Here is a 19,213-nt window from a genome sequence, read left to right as displayed (position 1 = left end):
TATAAAACAATTCACAGTGGTGTTGAAGGATGTTGTACTCCAAATAAGTAGTAGTAAAAATAACATTCTGTTAAATGCAAATTAAATAATTTAGGATCACACTTTGGTTATGACACCAAACGTGACAAATACAGGCACTAAATGATATATTTACTGCAGCATGGTAGACTCTTGTGGCACTTGGAGTCACACAGGACTCCTGAAGCCTTACAATGTGCGAAAGTGAGACATTCGGTCATTAGCCAAAGCCATTTGGTTATTCTTGACATTTACCGGCTGGAACACGTTACGGAGGACGCGGTTTTCAGCCTCCATTCCTTGAGTCGCCGGGGGGTTGCAGTGGTGAACTGGGTTAAAAATAATAATTGGGCATTCCAAATTAGGGAGAAAACTGGGGTAAAAACCATTGGCAACGACTAAATGAAAAAAAAAAAAAGAACACCCTCTTAACCCTATCTTTATCTTATTCCTGTTCTTTAAAGGTAAACATATAAAACAGGCATATTGATAAAGGGAACCACAGCTCCTTTCTAAAACATGCGTCTGCGGTGACACATTTTTCAAAAGGTCACCCTTTGACGGCACAGCTTGCTGAAGGAAAGGTTGCACATCACAATAGTTGCCCACACATCAGCCTCCCTTAAGTGCATCTGCTGTTGCTATGTTTCCCATAGCAACAGCAGAGCTTCTCGTCAGCTGTAATAACAATGATTTGGCAGCGGGCCGAGAGGGCAAATAGAGCTACGAAAGACAAGCCCAGAGTACAAGGCCAGGCAGGCTATCGGAACATATTGTCCTTGGGATGTTGCTGTCAAATAATCCTAATTTACACTTGTTCAGTGTGGAACACTACATCACAGGGGGGCTTGGCTACATTAAAGCAAGGTCTTAGTTCGCTGATCTTTCAAACCTAGCACTTTAGATTCAGACCTACCCAAACCTAGATGAGGATGACACAAACTTCAGAAGTCTCTATCTGTGTGGATATTCAGTTATTTGCTTTATTTGAAGAACATTGTTGAATCTATAGCAGCTTCATAACGTTATTAAAAACTGGGATTAATTTGTAAAAAAAAGTTATTAGAGCTTAAGGTAAAGAGGATAGCATTTTGTTTTTTGATTTGTGTTCCATCTGCTTGGGGATCAGGGTTTTGTGCCTTATTGTTGGTGTCAGTAGCTGAAAAAATGTAAAATAGTGTGAAAGTATGGAAACGCAAGTCTATTTTAAATAATTTCATTAAATTTAATTAGTAAAATGCACTCATGCTACTTATCTTTTTTTTTTAATTTGGAATTGCCAATTATTTTTTACCCCATTTTCTCCCCAATTTGAAATGTTCAATTTTAAACCTGGTTCACCGCTGCAACCCCCACGCTGACTCGGGAGAGAGAAGACGAGCTCATGCATCATCGTATGCCGTCAGCCGTCCACTTCTTTTCACTCTGCAGGCCTGCCATAGAGCTACCTTCAGAGCTACAGCGTCAGACGACCAGCTCTGGGCCACTTACAGGCAGGTCCGCACTCACTCGGCCAGCTTACAAGTGTGCGGTGAGCCGAGGACACCCTGGCCAACCTAAGCCCTCCCCACACCAGGCAACGCCAAAAGTGCTATAAATGTATTTATTGTCCTTAGTTTCTAGATTAATGGTGCTGATTTTTCACAGTTTCTGTTGCCGTCATTTATGACTACTCCCACCTTGTGGACTCTCAGGCCATAATAAACATTCCCAGGTGCTACCTGGAGAGAGATGAAGGAAAAGGCCTACATCTAATTAAGGGAAAAGTGGAATTTGTTTTAATTAAAATTAGCAGGACTTTCACAAGTGGTTAGAACTGTATGACTATGAATTTCTGTAATAAACCTGTGTGTACTCTGTTCTTTTTCACTTCAAATCTTAATCATCACTAACGGGTCATACAGTACGCTAAACCATATAGAGGTGTGTCAATACTTCCTTTTAAGAAGTTTAAAGGTGGGGTGCAATTACATAAAAAAGTCATTGTTGAGTGCAGCTAAACTTTCTATACATATCCTGAAAGTTTAATTCATATTTGTTACTTGTAAAGTGGAAAAAAAAGGCAAATTTGTGGTTAGACCATTTTCAGAACCCTTTGAGACCTCTACCCGGAAGAGCGTGCGCGTGCGTGTGTGACGTCACATCAGGACATTCACTGTTGTAAACAAATGCAGTAGATGGAGGACAGAAGTGAAAGCAATTACTGGTTCGGATGTTTTAGCATCTTAAATCAAACAGATCAGAAATGTTGGTCTTGTACTTCATTTATATTGGCTTTACAATGTGAAAAAAGCTTGTTTACATTTACACTTCTCTCTCTTCCATGGTTTGTTGTAGTCTGTTGATGGTAGAGTAGCACATGACAGTTATTTTTTTTTGTGTGTGTGTGTCAGAATTTCAGGTTTTTTAATTTTAATTTGATTCTTGGCAATATTTTCGCGCCTGCTTTTAGTGAAAAGCTTGTGACAAGCATCCTTACTCATTATTTTGAAGAATATCACTTGATTGTTGCATCTATGCATCCTTGCTGTAGCGTGTTACTGGAATTTAGTTATTAACCAAACAAGGTTAAATTATATCAATTGTATGTTTTGACTACGCCACCCTCAATAAATAATCTCCCACACAGGTATTTAACTGGGCAGAACATCAGTGACTGATAGGAAGTATACAAAACAACAAGGAGGCAGATTGCAAAAAAAATTTGCGTTTATTGTTCAGGTTCACAGTAAAAGCAAGACATAGACCCTGAAGTGTATGTATATATATATATATATATATATATATATATATATATATATATATATATATATATATTTTTTAATCTAGTGGTCGCCAATTATATGTATTGTATTGTTTTTTCTCCCGAATTTAGTAATGTCCAATTATTTTTAGGCTCAGCCCACCGCTGCCACCCCTGTGCTGACTCGGGAGGGGCGAAGACGAACACACGCTGTCCTCCAAAGCGTGTGCCATCAGCCGACCACTTCTTTAGACACTGCAGACTCACCATGCAGCCACCCAGAGCTACAGCGTCAGAGGACAACGTAGCCCTGGGCAGCTTACAGGCAAGCCCGCAGGCGCCCGGCCAGACCACAGGGGTTGCTGGTGCACGGTGAGCCGAGGACACCCTGGCCGACCTAGACCTCCCTCCCCCCCGGGCGGCGCCCCCTGGGAGCTCCCGTCCTCAGTCGGCAAAGGAATAGCCTGGACTCGAACTCGCGACTTCCAGACTATATGGCGCATCCTGCACTCCACGCGGAGCGCCTTTACTGGATGCGCCACTCGGGAGCTTGACCCTGAAGTATTCTGAAAGTTTGATTTATTGTTACATTTTTTTTTATATTAAGATGTTCAATAGTGATAGGATTTACTTGAGGTAACACCAGACTTTACGTAATAGTACAGTCAATTACACTGTGTCACACACACACAACCCGATAACCTTCGCTGTCTATGTAGGCTATGCCTTGCTGCAAAGGTTCTTAGTCACTCAGTCGGCTGACACTCTTTAAACATAAAAAATAAACAAAAAAGAAATACAGACTCTACTGTCTTTGTTTTGAGACACAAAGAACAAAGGAACTCTGTACAAAATAGCCAGTCTCGTTTTTCACTGTAGGCTTTTTAAAAGCTGAGCAAGAGACACAGAGTGCGTCAGATCTTCATGGCAACAGATCAGCCACAGTTTAACATGCAAAACAAGTACAGTAATACCTGTCAACTTATGCGAACCAGAGGTCTCCTTTTTCAGACTTACTGCACAACTTTCTCCGAACAAATCAATATAATATTTCTTACATATACAGTAAATAATACTTTATTCTTAACTTGTAACCTATTAGAAACTGATATAGCCTACATCAACATCATAAAGTGGCCTAACACATTTTCGCAGGTCGGATGGGGAAAATAATAAAAATTAAATGAAGTTGAAGTTTATTTTAAGATTGGCGATCTAAATAATCCGGAGGCAGAAGATCTTATGTGGGAGTGTCCCGACGAAATCGAGAGACTTCACAGGAATACATACAAGAACGTGACACAACGTGATCATTTTCTCACATTATTTATTAATAATGTACATGGGAGGTTGGCTATATAACCGCATCACTTTATACATATTTTCATCAAACAGTAAGAGATAATTATAATGCAATGATAGGATCATGCCCTTACCCTCTGCACCTCTCTTTTCCTGGCAGCCACTCGAGTCCCGGTGATTTTACTTTTTTTTTTTTACTACAAGAAGATGCTGCTGTCCTGCAGGTACCATCCAGATAAATGGATGGTACTGCATCCGTATTTAATTTTATAACAGCACCCATCTTGAACTTCTTTAAATTAATAAAGCTGTCTTCGGTAAAGTGGGTGCTGCAGATGCAGCTGCTGTTGGGCTTAGAATCCCAATCCCTGGTCCTCCTCACAAACTTCACCCATTGCCAGCATCATACCAGCTCTTTAGGAAACTCGTGGAGAGATACCAATGGCCCTGCTGTATTGCAGCAACCATATATTACACACCTATTTACCATGGTACCTCCCCCTTGGGTGCGTTGTGTTTTGGTGAGCGGTAATGCAGGAAAGCAGTGGGCGGGATGGCAAGCTTGTCCTGGTGTGATGTCACGCATAAACTAGCTGCAGCTTCTCGTGAGCTGGACTTTTCACAGAGGTGTCAACTTCAGAGTTATTTTTTTAAACACTTAGCGTTAAAACCTATACATTAAAACTACACAGATAACTTTTATTGACCTACCAACAGTACTATACAAGTGAATTCTGAAAAAAATGAAAAATCATTGCACCCCACCTTTAAACGAAACCAAACATGCCTATTAATTAATGTGCTAATTGCACAACAATAAAATCTGCCTTTCCATTACTTTACATCTGAGTACCAATCAATGGCAATTAACTTTTGCATTGAATAATATAAAAGTCAATTGTCCTTTCACCCGGGGCGCTGACGTTTTTACTGCCATACTGGAGTACCGGGGCCATAAACTGGCAATGAAAATATGTTGCAAAACAAGCAAAGTAAAATCAGATTGGTTTTGTATCAAAAGGATAAAAGAACTGCGACGTTATTAATTGGTGCTTATTAATTGTGTAAACAAATGCAACCAAGGGAACACTTTGTTTTGTGTTTTATTCCAATACCTAACAACTTAAAACTTCATTAAGGGAATTATTTATGAGTATAGGCACACCTATACTAAACAACCCAAATAATTGCTTTGATTTTGATCAAAATTGATCCCTATGAAATTGCTTTTTTGTGAACAAACAGTAGAAATGTGAAGAAGAATTTCCCAACAATTTAAGCAGACCTGAATTTATTCATTTTCATGTAATAAATTGTGTCTCGTACAATAAATTATTTATGTGCAATAATGGCTGAGATAGCTGTGCGTTGGCACTGTGTTTATTTAGAAGTGTATTAGATTTTGTTTTGCTGTGGCAGCTTACCCTTAAATATGTTACACTATTGTCAGACTTGTTATGTAATTTTGTATAACACATTTCAGTCATACACTGTAACATACATATATTGTGTTTGGTCTCTAAAGAAAATGTATAGGAGAAGGTGGGGTGCAGTGAGCTGTAGTATCTACAGGGTTTACAGAAATACATTCTGCAATGGAAGATTCTGCACTCACTGACCCTTATGAAGGGCCCAGGCAGTTTTTTCAGCCATCACAGATTTTATCAACAGTTCCATTAGTGCTATGCCTGTGGTCACGGTTAGAGATTAGAGAGATACACTATTTTGGCTGAAGGATCAGAAGCAAGAATTAAATTCCCCCTATGTTCAAGTTTGAGGCCTGTTTGTGGTTTAGCATAATTAACTGACATTCCAAAACTTGTTCAAATTGTTATCATTTCTGAAAGGAAAAAACAACTCTTACAAGACACTAAATGAAAGTAGTAGTTTATTTCTGGGTTAGTAACTTTATTGGGGGTGTGTTTTTGTCTTCCTGAGGATCTGGAATGAGGCTCTTAACCCATGGTTTCCCAATCCTAGTCCTGGGGACCACCTGTGTCTTTTGGTTTTCATCCCAACCGAGCTCTCAATTACTTAACCAGATGCTTAATTGAACTGATAATTTGCTTAATTAGACCTTTTTAATTGTTTCAGCTCTTAAACAGTTACAGAGTTCAAATTACTTATAAAATGTTATAGCTAACTTGAACGCTACAGTTGTTTAAGAGCTGAAAGTAAAAAAGGTCTAATTTAGCAAATTATGTTCAATTAAGGGTTTAATTAAGTAATTGAGAACTCAGTTGGAATGAAAACCGGCAGACACAGTGGGTCCCCAGGACCAGGATTGGGAAACCCTGTAAAAATGAGCCCATTGTCTTTTCCCAGAATTTTGCCTGAAAACAAATAGCATTATAATAATAAGCATAAAAGTAAAAAGCGATTTAGTTAAAGGAAGGCAGAAATAACACTGCTCCAACAGGGAAGCCTTAATCACTAAATTGGGGCAAACAACATTCATCATGTTCTCCAACTTTCTGAAACAGTGATTGGTCAGCTGCAATCTAGGACAGCACATCCTGGAGCAGAGCTAGTGCAGGAAGCCAGTGAACTGTGTTTAGCTCTACAAAGATGTTCAGCTGCAATTTCAATATTGTGTGTGAACTGTCTGAATATATGAAAAAGTTAACCATCTAAAAAAATATAGATAAAGAGATACAAAACAATTAAAAGGTAATATATGTGTGGCGTTTTGCATCTTCCATATGAAAAAGACAACCTTTTAATTCAAGCTTTAGGCATGAATACTTTAAACATAATTTCCTCCTGAATGGGGTTAATAGGATGTCCCTCTGGAACCAATTAGATTTGCCTAGGCACTATGAAAAACTAAAGAGCATTATTTTGTACCTAAGTTTATATACTTTAAATAAAGGACAACCTAAATGATGTCTTAAGGGAATAGCTGGGACCTCAATAATTGCATTTGATTATGTAATCTGCAGACTCTCTCTTTCTTTACATATACTAACTCAATGCTTATTACTTGAGGAACACCCCTCTATTGTAGAATGTTGGATTCAATTTGCAACAGTATTGTTCTTTAGCTTCAGAATGGAACAGAATATTTATATAAAGTAAATGCAGATTACGATATTTCAGGGTTACAAATTAGATTTGCTAGGAAAATGAAGTTTAACTGAAAGCCCTGTAGGATATGATATGGGTTTTTATTATTGTGGCATTTTTTCTGTTCCTTTTACTTTAACACTGGTGTGATATACATGGTTGCTCTAAAATCAGCCAGTTTTTACTGATAAGCAATTCACATAACAGATTATTTAATGTTCAATTACACCAGAAAACCTATAGGAATGGTGGATTAGCTATTAGAAATAAACTCACTCTCCCATCTTTTACTCTTTAGGTGTTCTACTGATCCTGGCACTGACAGAGCTGATATCTGCTGTACAGGAAGTGACATCTCAGGGACCCATCAAAGACCCCTCTGTCACTACGGCAATGTTGAACAGGTCTAGAGCTCATTCCTCCAGCATACCAGGCAGTTCAGTCTGGCAACAAAACTCCAGCACAGAAGGAAACAACTTGCCAAATATTCAGGGATACCATGCCACTGAACTGTCAGACTCTGGCAACACTGAACCCACCCTAACTACCAACCTTGTGGGAAAAAAATTGACAACAGACCCTCCCCAGGGTATTTCTATCAGTCATCACAGCACAAGAGAGGATGTCCATGAGTCCCCCCACGCCAGTACTTCAGATGCAGAACATTTAAAAGAGAAGATGCCCAAGTTGGATATAGATGGACCCACTGGATCCCCACAGCCTTACACTACCACCGAACTGCAGCCTTCCTCTTCAGCAAGAATGCTCGTTGATCATTCTTTGGCTAGTCCAGACCTTTCTGGCATCCATGCCATTACTTCGCGGGAATTATCACAAATCATTAACGTTTCAATTGCCAATGGCCTTACAAGCGCAGGGCAAGATGGAAGCTCAGACGTCATCTCGCAAGGGTGGACAGAGACACCGGTCCTTTCTATCTCACCAACCATCCCATTGGTTCTGCCTGAGACAGCATCGGTGCCTTTAAACAGCTCTTTAACGGAGCAACTGTCAGGTAAATCCTTAATATTTGTAACTCCTACATGGAATGAAACCCCATCATCACAATGGCCTCACAGTCCCTCTAAAGAACAGGCTAATATTTCATTAACTACATTGGAGAGTGATACACAGGCAAACACAACTTTCAGTGGCAGTATAATGAGCACTAATTTGGATGACATGGTGTCATTGAATGGGACCTTTGCCTCCACTACGGAATCTGCTTCTACAGCAACAGGGAACTTCCTGAATAGACAGGTGCCTGCGGTGACCAAGGGGCCTGGACTTCCTGGTAACCTGTCCCATGTGACTGAAGTGGACAAGCCTCATCAGAGAGCCAGCATCTGTCTCAGCAAAGTGGACATTGTGTGGATTATTTTGGCCATCAGTGTCCCCATTTCATCCTGTTGTAAGTATTTCCCTTCATATCTCACTTTGAAACCTCACAAAGGAACCTGTTACACCTTCTGTTATGCCAGATTTTTTTTATTATTATTATCATTGGGAAATGGTGATACATTTACAATAACCAGGGTTTTTCAGAAGTTGCGGAAACTTTTATACAAAATGCAATTCTAAGTTAAACTCAAATATAGTCCAACTTTCAAAGATGTAGCTTTCCTCTATCACCCTGCAGTAGCTAATTTATTAAATGAATGCCTTTACAAGTACAGTTTGTGAATTGTCAATGGAAGAGAAAACCATGTTAAGCAGCCCAAACTATCAGTCAGGGTTCGGGTTCGACTACTGGAGCGGTTTACCTTAAAGTGTTAGTGTTTACTGTATAAATGATAATTTTTGGTGTTGCTGTATTATTTTAATACTGTAGCAATGTAAATACAAAGGAACTGCACCGTATTCCCTACTAGATTCCTTAATTGAATGTAATCATTCATGCTATCATATCAGCCCTTGTTCATGACAATGCTGTCCCTGTTCAGTGCATATAAGGTGTGGGGCTCAGTATGAAGAATAGTGAAATGCCTCATTTAATTCATGTTCAAATAATAATAATATTATTTTTAATACAGTAAGTTAATAGTTACTAGTTTTCTATGAACAACTTGTTCAAAAAAAATTGAGCGAGGGAAGCATTTGTTTTTACACTGATTCTAGCAGTGTTTTAGAACTTGCTTGTTGGGAACTCGGGCATAAGGAGCTAAAAGACTTGCCCTAAGGTTGCAGAGTGTAGCATTTAGCTGGAAAGTAACAGTGTTATGCAATGGACTACTGTTTTTCTCAATGGATATCTGGCTGATTGAGGCATTACATTACAACTCAGAATCACTCAGGTCTCGTGGAAAAGGTGCAAGCTGCTTTAGTCTAGTCCCTTGTGTGCAGGAAAGCACATTGCAAATTCATTGTGAGTGAGAAGTTGCTCATACATGTGGATGTGTGTGGAGAGAAAAAATATCACTGCCAACACTATCCTTACATTTTAGAGAAAGGCAGTGGTTAATACTGGGATAGAAATATTGTTAATCATTTAGAAAATGACTAATAGTATACTCTATCTTGTATTGCAACAAATATAAATGGTCTGAACAGACCCATTCACCATGCTAAGCCTGCCGCTGCAACCCAACATATTATTATAAATAAATATTAAATAAATAATTATTTCTTTTATGGCTCTAAATTATTCAAGCTCCTCACATAAAAAAAGGTGTTCTTAAAAGTGCAGGGTGATACCAATACTGTAGCTATGGGTAACGGAGGTGGTTGGAATGCACCATTACACACATTATTCAATTTAATTAATACCACAGACTACAAAATATAGGTATTTTACCAAGAAAAAAAAAGATATGTCATACAATGCGGTCATGGCATAATTATTTATACTTAAACCGCTGTGATTAAAATTAATAAGCAAGCCTATACAACAAGATTGCAGCCAATAAACTTTTCAAAAATTCCAGTCTCATTTAGAAAAAAATAATATTAACATTTTACCAAAGTAGACATGAAAACAGCTTTATATATTATGAAACAACTAAGTAATATAATGCAAGGTATTTTAAACACCCTGTTTGTTTTTAAACATTAGGATTATTTTCTCTTTTTAAAAGTAGGAGTTAATTAAAGAACAGAATAAAAATGTGTCCCTTTGTCATTCTCCTGCTTTAGTTAACCGTTCCCTGCTGTGAATGTAGCATAAGTGTACATCACAGCAATCTTCATAAGGGCCATGTATTTGTCTGTATATCCTATTATAGGTTACTTCCTAACATGTCTAAGGTTTGGCCTGAGGCTCCTAATCTAAATTTGAATTTAAAATTCCTTTACAACTATTACAGATAGAGTGATGGGATTTTGATTAGTATAGGGTTACCATATGGCTCCAGATTAACCGGACGCTTTGAGACAAACCGGGATTTCAAAATTCCCCCTAAACTGAAAGTAATTCACGTATAAATGAGCTCCACCTTTGCTGAGATTAATCCTGCTGTGGTGGAATTGCTTGGGCGCAGCAAACAATTCACACTGATCAGCTGCTTCTGATCAGATCTTAATGAACAAATAGCTAATTTATCGATAGAGCAACGAGATGATGATGCGATTGTATTTGCAGAATAATATGGCAGATTGAATTTTAACAAACAGATAAAAATAGCGACTGGCTGCAATTCATTCTTAGTTTAATACAAATATTTGACGTGCATGCGGGTATTTAAGCATCATTCTTAATTGTAGCTAAGGATGGTTCATTTACACCTTCATTTATTTCAATTTAGGGGCAAGTTTGAAATCCCGTTCTGTCTCACAGCGTCCGGTTAATCTGGAGCCACATGGTAACCCTAGATTAGTGACCTCTTCAAACATGCCCCAAAATGTGTTCAGTATTCCCCTTAACATGAATATCTCTATCAGCAGTTTAAGAATAATTTTATGAACCTGTAAATAATTCTTGATGAAGGTGTATGAACTGCTTTTTTGTTGTTGTTGTTTTTTTTTGTTATTTTATTATTATTTTAACGTATCATGCAAATGTTCTAAAACTAATTTCAGTTCCTATACAGGATATATCCCCTTTCCTCCAGAACACTATAAAACAAAAGGCTTTTTTAAATATGTCAGAGTCCGTAATCCAATTTTCTCTCAGCAATAACAACCGTCTATATGCATGCAATGGGGAGGGGGTGGTCAAATTGTTGCATGATTTGAATGAAATGAGGGAGGCACAAACTCAAAGCCAGGAAAATAGAGATTTAGAAAAAAAAAATTATAATAACTCAGTATTTAAGCAACAGAACCCACAAACACTATAAAATAATAAGGGGAATTATAAAAGAAGCTACTTACTTTTTAAGATGCACATTCTACCTTAAATTCCAATGGGATGTTTCATTACCACACAACTCGTTTAGTGCAATAAGATTAAATAGCAATTAGCTCCCTGCTGTTTTGAGAGGCAGTCATAATTGAACACAGACTTTGGCTTGTTGCTATGGTAACTCAGTTCATGGGTCAAAATATGTAAGATTCAGTCGATGTGTGTGAAGAAAAATAATTGACATATGGTTTGAAAAGGCTATGTAGACGTTTTGAAAAAAGTGGCAATGACCTTTGTTTTTATTTTATTTATTGTGATTCGCTTTGTTTTTCGAGAACTGGTTCTGGTGATTGTAACAGTATAACGATTTCAATAAGCAATCAAAGACTTGAAACAATGAGTGGTAGAAAGTTAAATTACATTAAACAAAAAAAAAGTTAATTAAATCCTTTGTCTCTTCTTGAGACTGCTGCCTTGTGTGAACTGTGTGCTGGTTTTGTGATGCAGACCACTAAGCACCAAGCTGAGACAACCAAATTAATTTCCTAACCCAGACCCAGGCCTCAGGAGGTAAAAGGCTAGTGAATTAACTTCTGATGTAATAAGGAGATCCCCAGTTGGCTTTCTGATGATGAAAATGTCCCTCACTTTTTTGACAGCAGTCTTATTAACAGTATGCTGCATGAGGAGGAAGAAGAAGACCTCAAATCCAGAAAACAACCTGAGCTACTGGAACAATGCTATCACGATGGATTACTTCAACAGACATGCCGTCGAGCTGCCCAGAGAAATCACATCTCTAGGAACTGCAGAGGTACACTTCTGGGTGCTCATTTTAGGGTGTTGAGATTGTGATTGAAAAGAACCAAAAAATGTTCGTAAAAGATGCTATGCTAATGGAGGTGATTTGCCTGTAAGTATGTGACATTAAGAAGCTCCATTGAAGGCGCTGTGGGAATTCAAAGCTTTAGTCGCTTACACTTATTCAAAACAATGGGGTTTCCCAGCTGAATATGACATTAGACTAAGAGGCTTTTGAGCAATTGCTAAGTTTGAAATTATTTAAAACTCCCAGATACTGCATTTCAATTTATCAGAAGGACTGGCCTGTACGGAAGCTCATTAGCATCAAAGCACAAAGATACAAATATTGACTGTGTTATTACGAGATAATATTGACTTATTTCGCAATAATTATTGCATTATTACAATATTGCATTCAATCGCAATAATGATTGCGTTATTTTGCAATAAATAGATAGTTTTGGTAATTCACACCACTCGCATCACTGTTCCCATTCAGTCTCTTCATTTTGCTTTAAAATGGGTTGTATGGTTGTATTTAATGATGTACACTTTGACCACTGTTGCAAGGAGGGGGGTCCCTGCTTCTATTTTTTTGTCTCTAGTGGTATATTACAAAAACTGTAATATACGCTGTAGAAAACGCTACCCTAACAGCAACATAATGCAAATCTACTGTGTATAGAACCTGTACCCTTTATAAGGGCAGTAATATACAAACAAAGGGACTGGAGCTAATGACCACCATCACTTTCAGTTTCACAAGATGACTCAGATTAACCCTTTCTCTATTACCATTACAAGAACTAGACTTTGAAAACAACATCTTTAAATTCTCAGTTATCCCAAACAGTTTTCATAGACTCCTGTCTGCACATCTGGTCAGCATGACTCAAGCCCTTTTCAGCTTCCTTTAGTTGGTATTACCTAATATAGTCAATTCTCATTAAAACAAACTTGAATTAAACACATTTCCTGGTATTACGAATTTTCTACATGGTCCTGGTCAAATTAGCAGTTGCTTATTTAAAATTACTCCTAATACAGATTCACTTAACACACATTTCCTGTATGTCAGTGCCTGTGATCAGAATGGGCCATGCAGATTTCAAGTGCAGTTCATTTTCAATGATTACTTTTTCAAAGTTCACTGCCAACCCTATTTTCAATAAAATGCACAGTACTTTTAAATGTATAATACTTCTCATTGTACTGTAATTAAAATTTGATTTCAGTGTTACTGTCATTTCAATAAAAACTGACAATATGCATTTGGCTTAGATCCTGATAATAAGAATTACTGATAAGATCATTTTGTTTTGCTGGTCCCTTGAAATTCGTATTAATGAGAGTTGACTATATTTATAACATGCTGTACCAGTATTCTATATTAGGTAAACAGTGCCCTCTTCTGTTTGGAGATACACAAGAAAGCCAAGAGCTGTACAGGGATCCTTATAGGAAGTGCTAAATAATGTAATCACTATTTCAGAAAGGACCAAACCACCTCACCTCACCTGTCTTATGTACTTTCATGTCTTTTATCAGTTTCCATGTTTTATTTATCAGTTCTGTTTTGTTTTGTTTTCCTATTTGTCCTTGCACTCAATTCCCAAGGAACCAGAGACAGAGGTAATGTCAGCAATGGGATACTACATTTGAAACAGGTTCACACCACTTTTTTATTATTGTTTTGTTTTTCATTCTCCTGTTTTGTCATGTCTATTACAAGTGAAACAAAATTTTAACCGTAAACAACAAATATATTAGAGCAAATAGCTTTAGATGCCATTATCAGCTGCTGCATAGACTTCAATGAGGACTAAGGTAGGAAGTCCAAAATGAGAAATGTGAAACTAGCCATTAGTGGGTTTTTTCAACATTCAACCCTCGGACTGCCATATAAGTATTTATATTATATCATTTCGACTGATTCAAAAAATGGTAAGGTATGCCACCAAAGAAAATAACCCTTTATTATAGCATATGTATCCACTGCACAAACATTTTTCATACCTTATATATACAGTTGTAGTCAAAAGTTTACATACCCAAATGGAAATTTCTAATTTCTAGAAATTTCTCAAACAAATAATTATAGGAACAATCTTTTGTAGCAAAAGTTTTGCTTTTGTGGATGAGGAAAAAAGTTACAAGACATTTTTGTCAGTAATTTTTTTGCAAAACTCCAAAAATGCTAATTCAAAAGTATTCATGCCCTAACAAGGGAAATTAAATTAATAGCTAGTTGAGGCAGCTTTAGCAATAACAACCTCTTTTAAACAATTAGGACATTTCTCAATGAGCTTTTGGCATGATTTTTGACCATTCTTCAACGCAAATTGTTCCAGTTCATTCAAATTCCGAGGACTTCTCTTGTGCACAGCCTTCTTCAACTCATACCAAAGATTCTCAATCAGATTTAGATCGGGACTTTGACTAGGCCATTCCAGAACCTTAACTTTATTTTATGCTTTGGTAGATTTCGATTTATGCTTTGGATCGTTGTTGTGTTGGAACGTCCAGTTGCGCTTTAAACCAAGTTTTGTAGCGGAGGGTTTCAGATGATTGGCCAATATCTTTTGGTATGCTATGGAATCCATTTTACCATGTATTGGAACTAAATTCCTTGTGCCATTAGAGGAAAAACAGCCCCATAAAAGGATATTACCACCTCCATGCTTGACAGTAGGTATGGTGTTCTTTTTTTTGTACGCCTCACCAGACTTTCTCCAAACATAACAACTATCAGCGTGACCAAATAGCTCGGTTTTTGTTTCATCACTCCACAAAACCTTTGACCAGAACTCATATCCATCATTCAAATGCCATTTTGCAAACTTTAAGCGATTGTCCTTGTGACTTTTTCCTAAAAGTGGCTTTTTCCTTGGCCTGCAATCATTGAGACCTTCACCATGCAATATTCGACCTATGGTTGAAATGGAAACCTCAGTCCCACTTGCAGCCAATTCACTGTGAATATCTTCGGCAGTCAACCTCGGATTATTATTCATCTTCCTCACAATTCTTCTACTTTTTCTTTCTTCCAGACCAAGGGAGTGTTGTGACAGTACCATGAGTCTTATACTTCTTGATAATAGAAACAGTAGTTGAAATTGGGATAATTTTCTGTCTAAGGTCTTCAAATAGCTCTTTACTTTTTCCCATATTGGCTTATTGGTAATGACAGCAATCATCCTATGCCTAACCCTTTTATACAAGCCAGCATTTTCTAGACTTTTCTAGAATTAGGTTCCGCATTATCATATTGAAATTTCTAGCACCTTGTAGACAATACTATCATAGAAACAAAGAATATGAATACTTTTGAATTAGCATTTTCTGGAGTTTTGCCAAATTTTATTTATTTTTTTTTATAAATTTAGTTGTTGCCAATTATTTTTTATTATTGTCTCCCAATTTGGAATGGCCAATTATTTTATTATGCTCAGCTCACCGCTACCACCCCTGCGCTGACTTGGGAGGGCGAAGACGAACACACGCTGTCCTCCGAAGCGTGTGCTGTCAGCCGACCGCTTTTTTTCACACTGCGGACTCACCATGCAGCCAACCAAGAGCTACAGCGTTGGAGGACAACGCAGCTCTCTGGCAGCTTACAGGCAAGCCCGCAGGCGCCTGGCCAGACTACAGGGGTCACTGGTGCGCGGTGAGCCGAGGACACCCTGGCCGACTTAACCCTCCCTCCCCCCGGGTGGCGCTCGGCCAATTGAGCACCGCCCCCTGGAAGCTCCCGTCCTCGGTCGGCAAAGGAATAGCCTGGACTCGAACTTGCGACGTCCAGACTATAGGGCGCATCCTGCACTCCACGCGGAGCGCCTTTACTAGATGCGCCACTTGGGAGCCTATTTCTTGTAACTTTTTTCCTCATCCACAAAAGCAAAACTTTTGCTACTAAAGATTTTTCCTAAAATTCTTTGTTTTTCAAGAAATTTCTAGAAATTATAAATTTCCATTGGGGTATGTAAACTTTTGACTACAACTGTATACATAGTGATTGTTCTTTATTTCATTCCAGTGGTTCTTATACTGACCAATGTAGAAAAGTGTGTGACAAGAATTAACTATTTCTAGCCTACTTTAAGGTGCTAGCACAATAGATTCTGCCTCTTACTCCAGTGTCAGCTGTGTCATTTATCCTGAAACAAGAAAATGTCTGTATATGTTACAAAACTAGAAACGAATCACCCAAGAATGTCATGATTTTAAATCCTGGGTTGTTTTTTTTTTCAAGTCTTGTGAATGGGTCTTTCAGAAAAATTGTGTTATTCCTCCTGTGGATGGATGGGTGGTGACTTTGTGTCTTTTTATTTCAGGACCAGGAGCCTTGCTCCCCTCCGAATGGTGACTACACAGAGAGTGGGATGGTCCTTGTCAACCCTTTCTGTCAGGATACCCTTTTTACCAACACTGAACACGTATCTGAACTATAGTCTGCTGCATTCAGAGATGCTTACTTTGATGTATTTAAACCGCATATTCTTTGTGAAACAATGAGAAATGTCCACAGTTTTTTTCCCTAAGGTTGTCTTTTTTAAATATGTGAGTACAACTTTTAAAGACTGTGCTTTATAAAAAAGAAAATAATAATAAAAAAATAGAAACTATTTAACTATGAAGTCTGCCAGTGTATTTTTCTGACTTAAATGTTTTCTACAATTGTGTAATTGTAATAATATGGTTTGTATCTGTTTTTTAAACTGCATTATTTTGTTAAAGTGGTGTGGTGAGTAAATGTAGCGACTCTTGCATTTGATTTTGTTATAGAAAAATTACGTAACCCAAAACAATTATACTTTACTAAAAGCCTGCTGAACTTGAATTGTACTTGGAAATACTTAAGGGGGTCTTAGCTATTAATTCCTGCTCTTAATTATTTGCAGGCTGGATGCTTAGTTTAGTATGTAGTGGAGGGGTAATAATATTTAGCTTGATGCCTTTGTACCATATAGGCAGGGATTCAAGAATAGGCCTCAGGATCTTGTGATGGTCAGGTATTCCTAAGAGAAGGTCATTTAAAGGAAACCAGAGGACCACTTTAATGTAACAGCCATTGTTTCACACTGAGATGTATTGTTCTTACTGTATATGTGATTTATTTAGCTTATTTGTTGTTACCATGTTTTAGTTGATTTTCTGCTACTGTCCTGAGGACCAAATTCAACTTAAAGGTCCTATGTAGAGCATTGAGTATTAATATGTGTTTGAACCCCTGCATATATAGCCCGTTCTGCTTTTAAGTGCCACTGAAAGATATCAGGTTTCTTGGAAAGAAATAATAAGATTAACATTACTTCTATTAAAAAGAAACAATCTGGTATGTGACAGCCTGTTAAATACTTTTATGTCGGTGTAACTTTGACACAAATTACCTGTTTGGGGGACATTGACTGCAGAATGGCTGGTAAAATCATGTACAAAATGTGATACTATTCTTCTACGAGAATTAATTTACACATTTTATGCAAAAAGAGGGTGGGGGAAGGGGATGAACTGTTGTACACAGCAGCAAGATCTTTTTGTATTGTAGTATATACACTGTAATTTTTACTACCAAGCAATAAAAAAAGTTTTAAAAACTTCGTCATTTTGTTTTATTTAACACACAACTTTAAACACATTGCTTAGCCAGTAGCTTTCAATTTCATTTACTTTTTTTTCCTTACTGTCCCGATACCCTTTAATGATGTTTGCAGTATTTCTGAGTGTTTCTAATTGCAATGACACACATTTTGGAGGTTATTTTCAAAGAAGATCCACTGGAGGATGGCATTATTTTGACCGTTTTTTTATCTAAGAATTCATGTCTATTTTGTAAAGACGAAAGTGATGGATAATGTAAACTTCCACCAGTTAGCTTTCCGCCTGCTTCAGCACGGTCAATACGACTATCCGGCAGTAAAAAACAGAGTGACAGCAAGTCAGAGCGAGTCTCCCTGGCATTCAACGTGGACCCTACGTGAGAAGCATGTGTGTGTGTGTGTGTGTGTGTGTGTATTACGATCCCAAGCTGAAATACAATCCCATTTCAATGCACACAATTCTCTTTACCTCAAGCCGATCTGAAGAAGATCCAGCCATCCTTTTGTGGCAAAGTGAGACTAATTTGAATTATTCTTCAGGATAGCCCAAATGTGTCAAACTATATAGGCTACTTTGGAAAATTACAACATTAAAAAAAAACATGCAAACAAACATAAAAAAAAAAAAATTTAAAAGTTATTCGCATCCAAGCTTTTTATATGCTAATATGCACAAATGTATCTAAAATTGAATAAGTAACTGGGGTATTTCAGGGGATAAATGGCCTCGGGCTGCTCCTTTCAAAGTTAATACAAACACAGGGGAACTCCTCATCCATATGTATTTATCCTGGCCCAAAACAGAATTTGGTACAAAAACATGGCACACATTATTATTTATTATTATTTATTTATTAGCAGATGCCCTTATCCAGGGCAGCTTAGAATTGTTACAAAATATCACAGTACAAAGTATCACATTACAAAATGTCACTTTGTAAAGTATCACATTTCAGAATATTACATTACATAATATCATATTACAGATAATAACAGTTGTAAAGTATAATAAAATCAGTAACACAAAGATCAAATTCAAATAAATTCAAAGAGCAATAAATAGAGTAAATAATTACATGTAAGAGCAGGTTCGACTAAGAGCTGTTAACTTATATTAAAAATCTTTGCTTATACGAGTAAAGTCAAATACAAGATACAGGAAGTAGTTATAATTAACAGTAGTACAATACAACAAGGTATGGAGCAGTTCAGTGCAAGTACAAGCTGATGCGGTAGTTTGTTTACCATACTATATTGCTGTGTCTTGATAATATTTTATGTTGTAATATTATGTATTTCTAAATAACCGGCGTTACCAGACTGTTACATGATTTAATTAATATGCTTCTTTACGAACGGGACAGTGTTCAGAAAATAGCAGTTTTCATAATAATTACGTAT

General features: G+C 37.4%; 1 protein-coding gene across 5 annotated transcripts in view; it reads left to right on the top strand.

The window, feature by feature from the left end:
- The window catches only part of LOC117399484 (transmembrane protein 108-like), a 145,029-nt gene extending 127,220 nt beyond the window's left edge, over positions 1-17,809 (top strand). For 3 of the 5 annotated variants that reach the window (XM_033998704.3, XM_059022665.1, XM_059022666.1), the window contains 3 exons: positions 7,428-8,540; positions 12,068-12,222; positions 16,547-17,809. In XM_033998704.3, coding sequence (XP_033854595.1) covers positions 7,428-8,540; positions 12,068-12,222; positions 16,547-16,663 — 1,385 coding nt within the window. In that variant the 3' untranslated portion in view covers positions 16,664-17,809. Of the gene's footprint in view, positions 1-7,427; positions 8,541-12,067; positions 12,223-13,829; positions 13,880-16,546 lie in introns of all 5 variants that reach the window. The other 2 variants (XM_033998705.3, XM_059022667.1) reach the window with 2 other exon arrangements.
- Positions 17,810-19,213: the final 1,404 nt, after the last annotated feature.

The sequence above is a fragment of the Acipenser ruthenus genome, chromosome 4, assembly GCF_902713425.1.
Source record: "Acipenser ruthenus chromosome 4, fAciRut3.2 maternal haplotype, whole genome shotgun sequence".
In the NCBI taxonomy this organism is placed as follows: domain Eukaryota; kingdom Metazoa; phylum Chordata; class Actinopteri; order Acipenseriformes; family Acipenseridae; genus Acipenser; species Acipenser ruthenus.
Note: the sequence above shows the minus strand (reverse complement) of the source record. Positions and strands in the feature narration are given on the sequence as shown.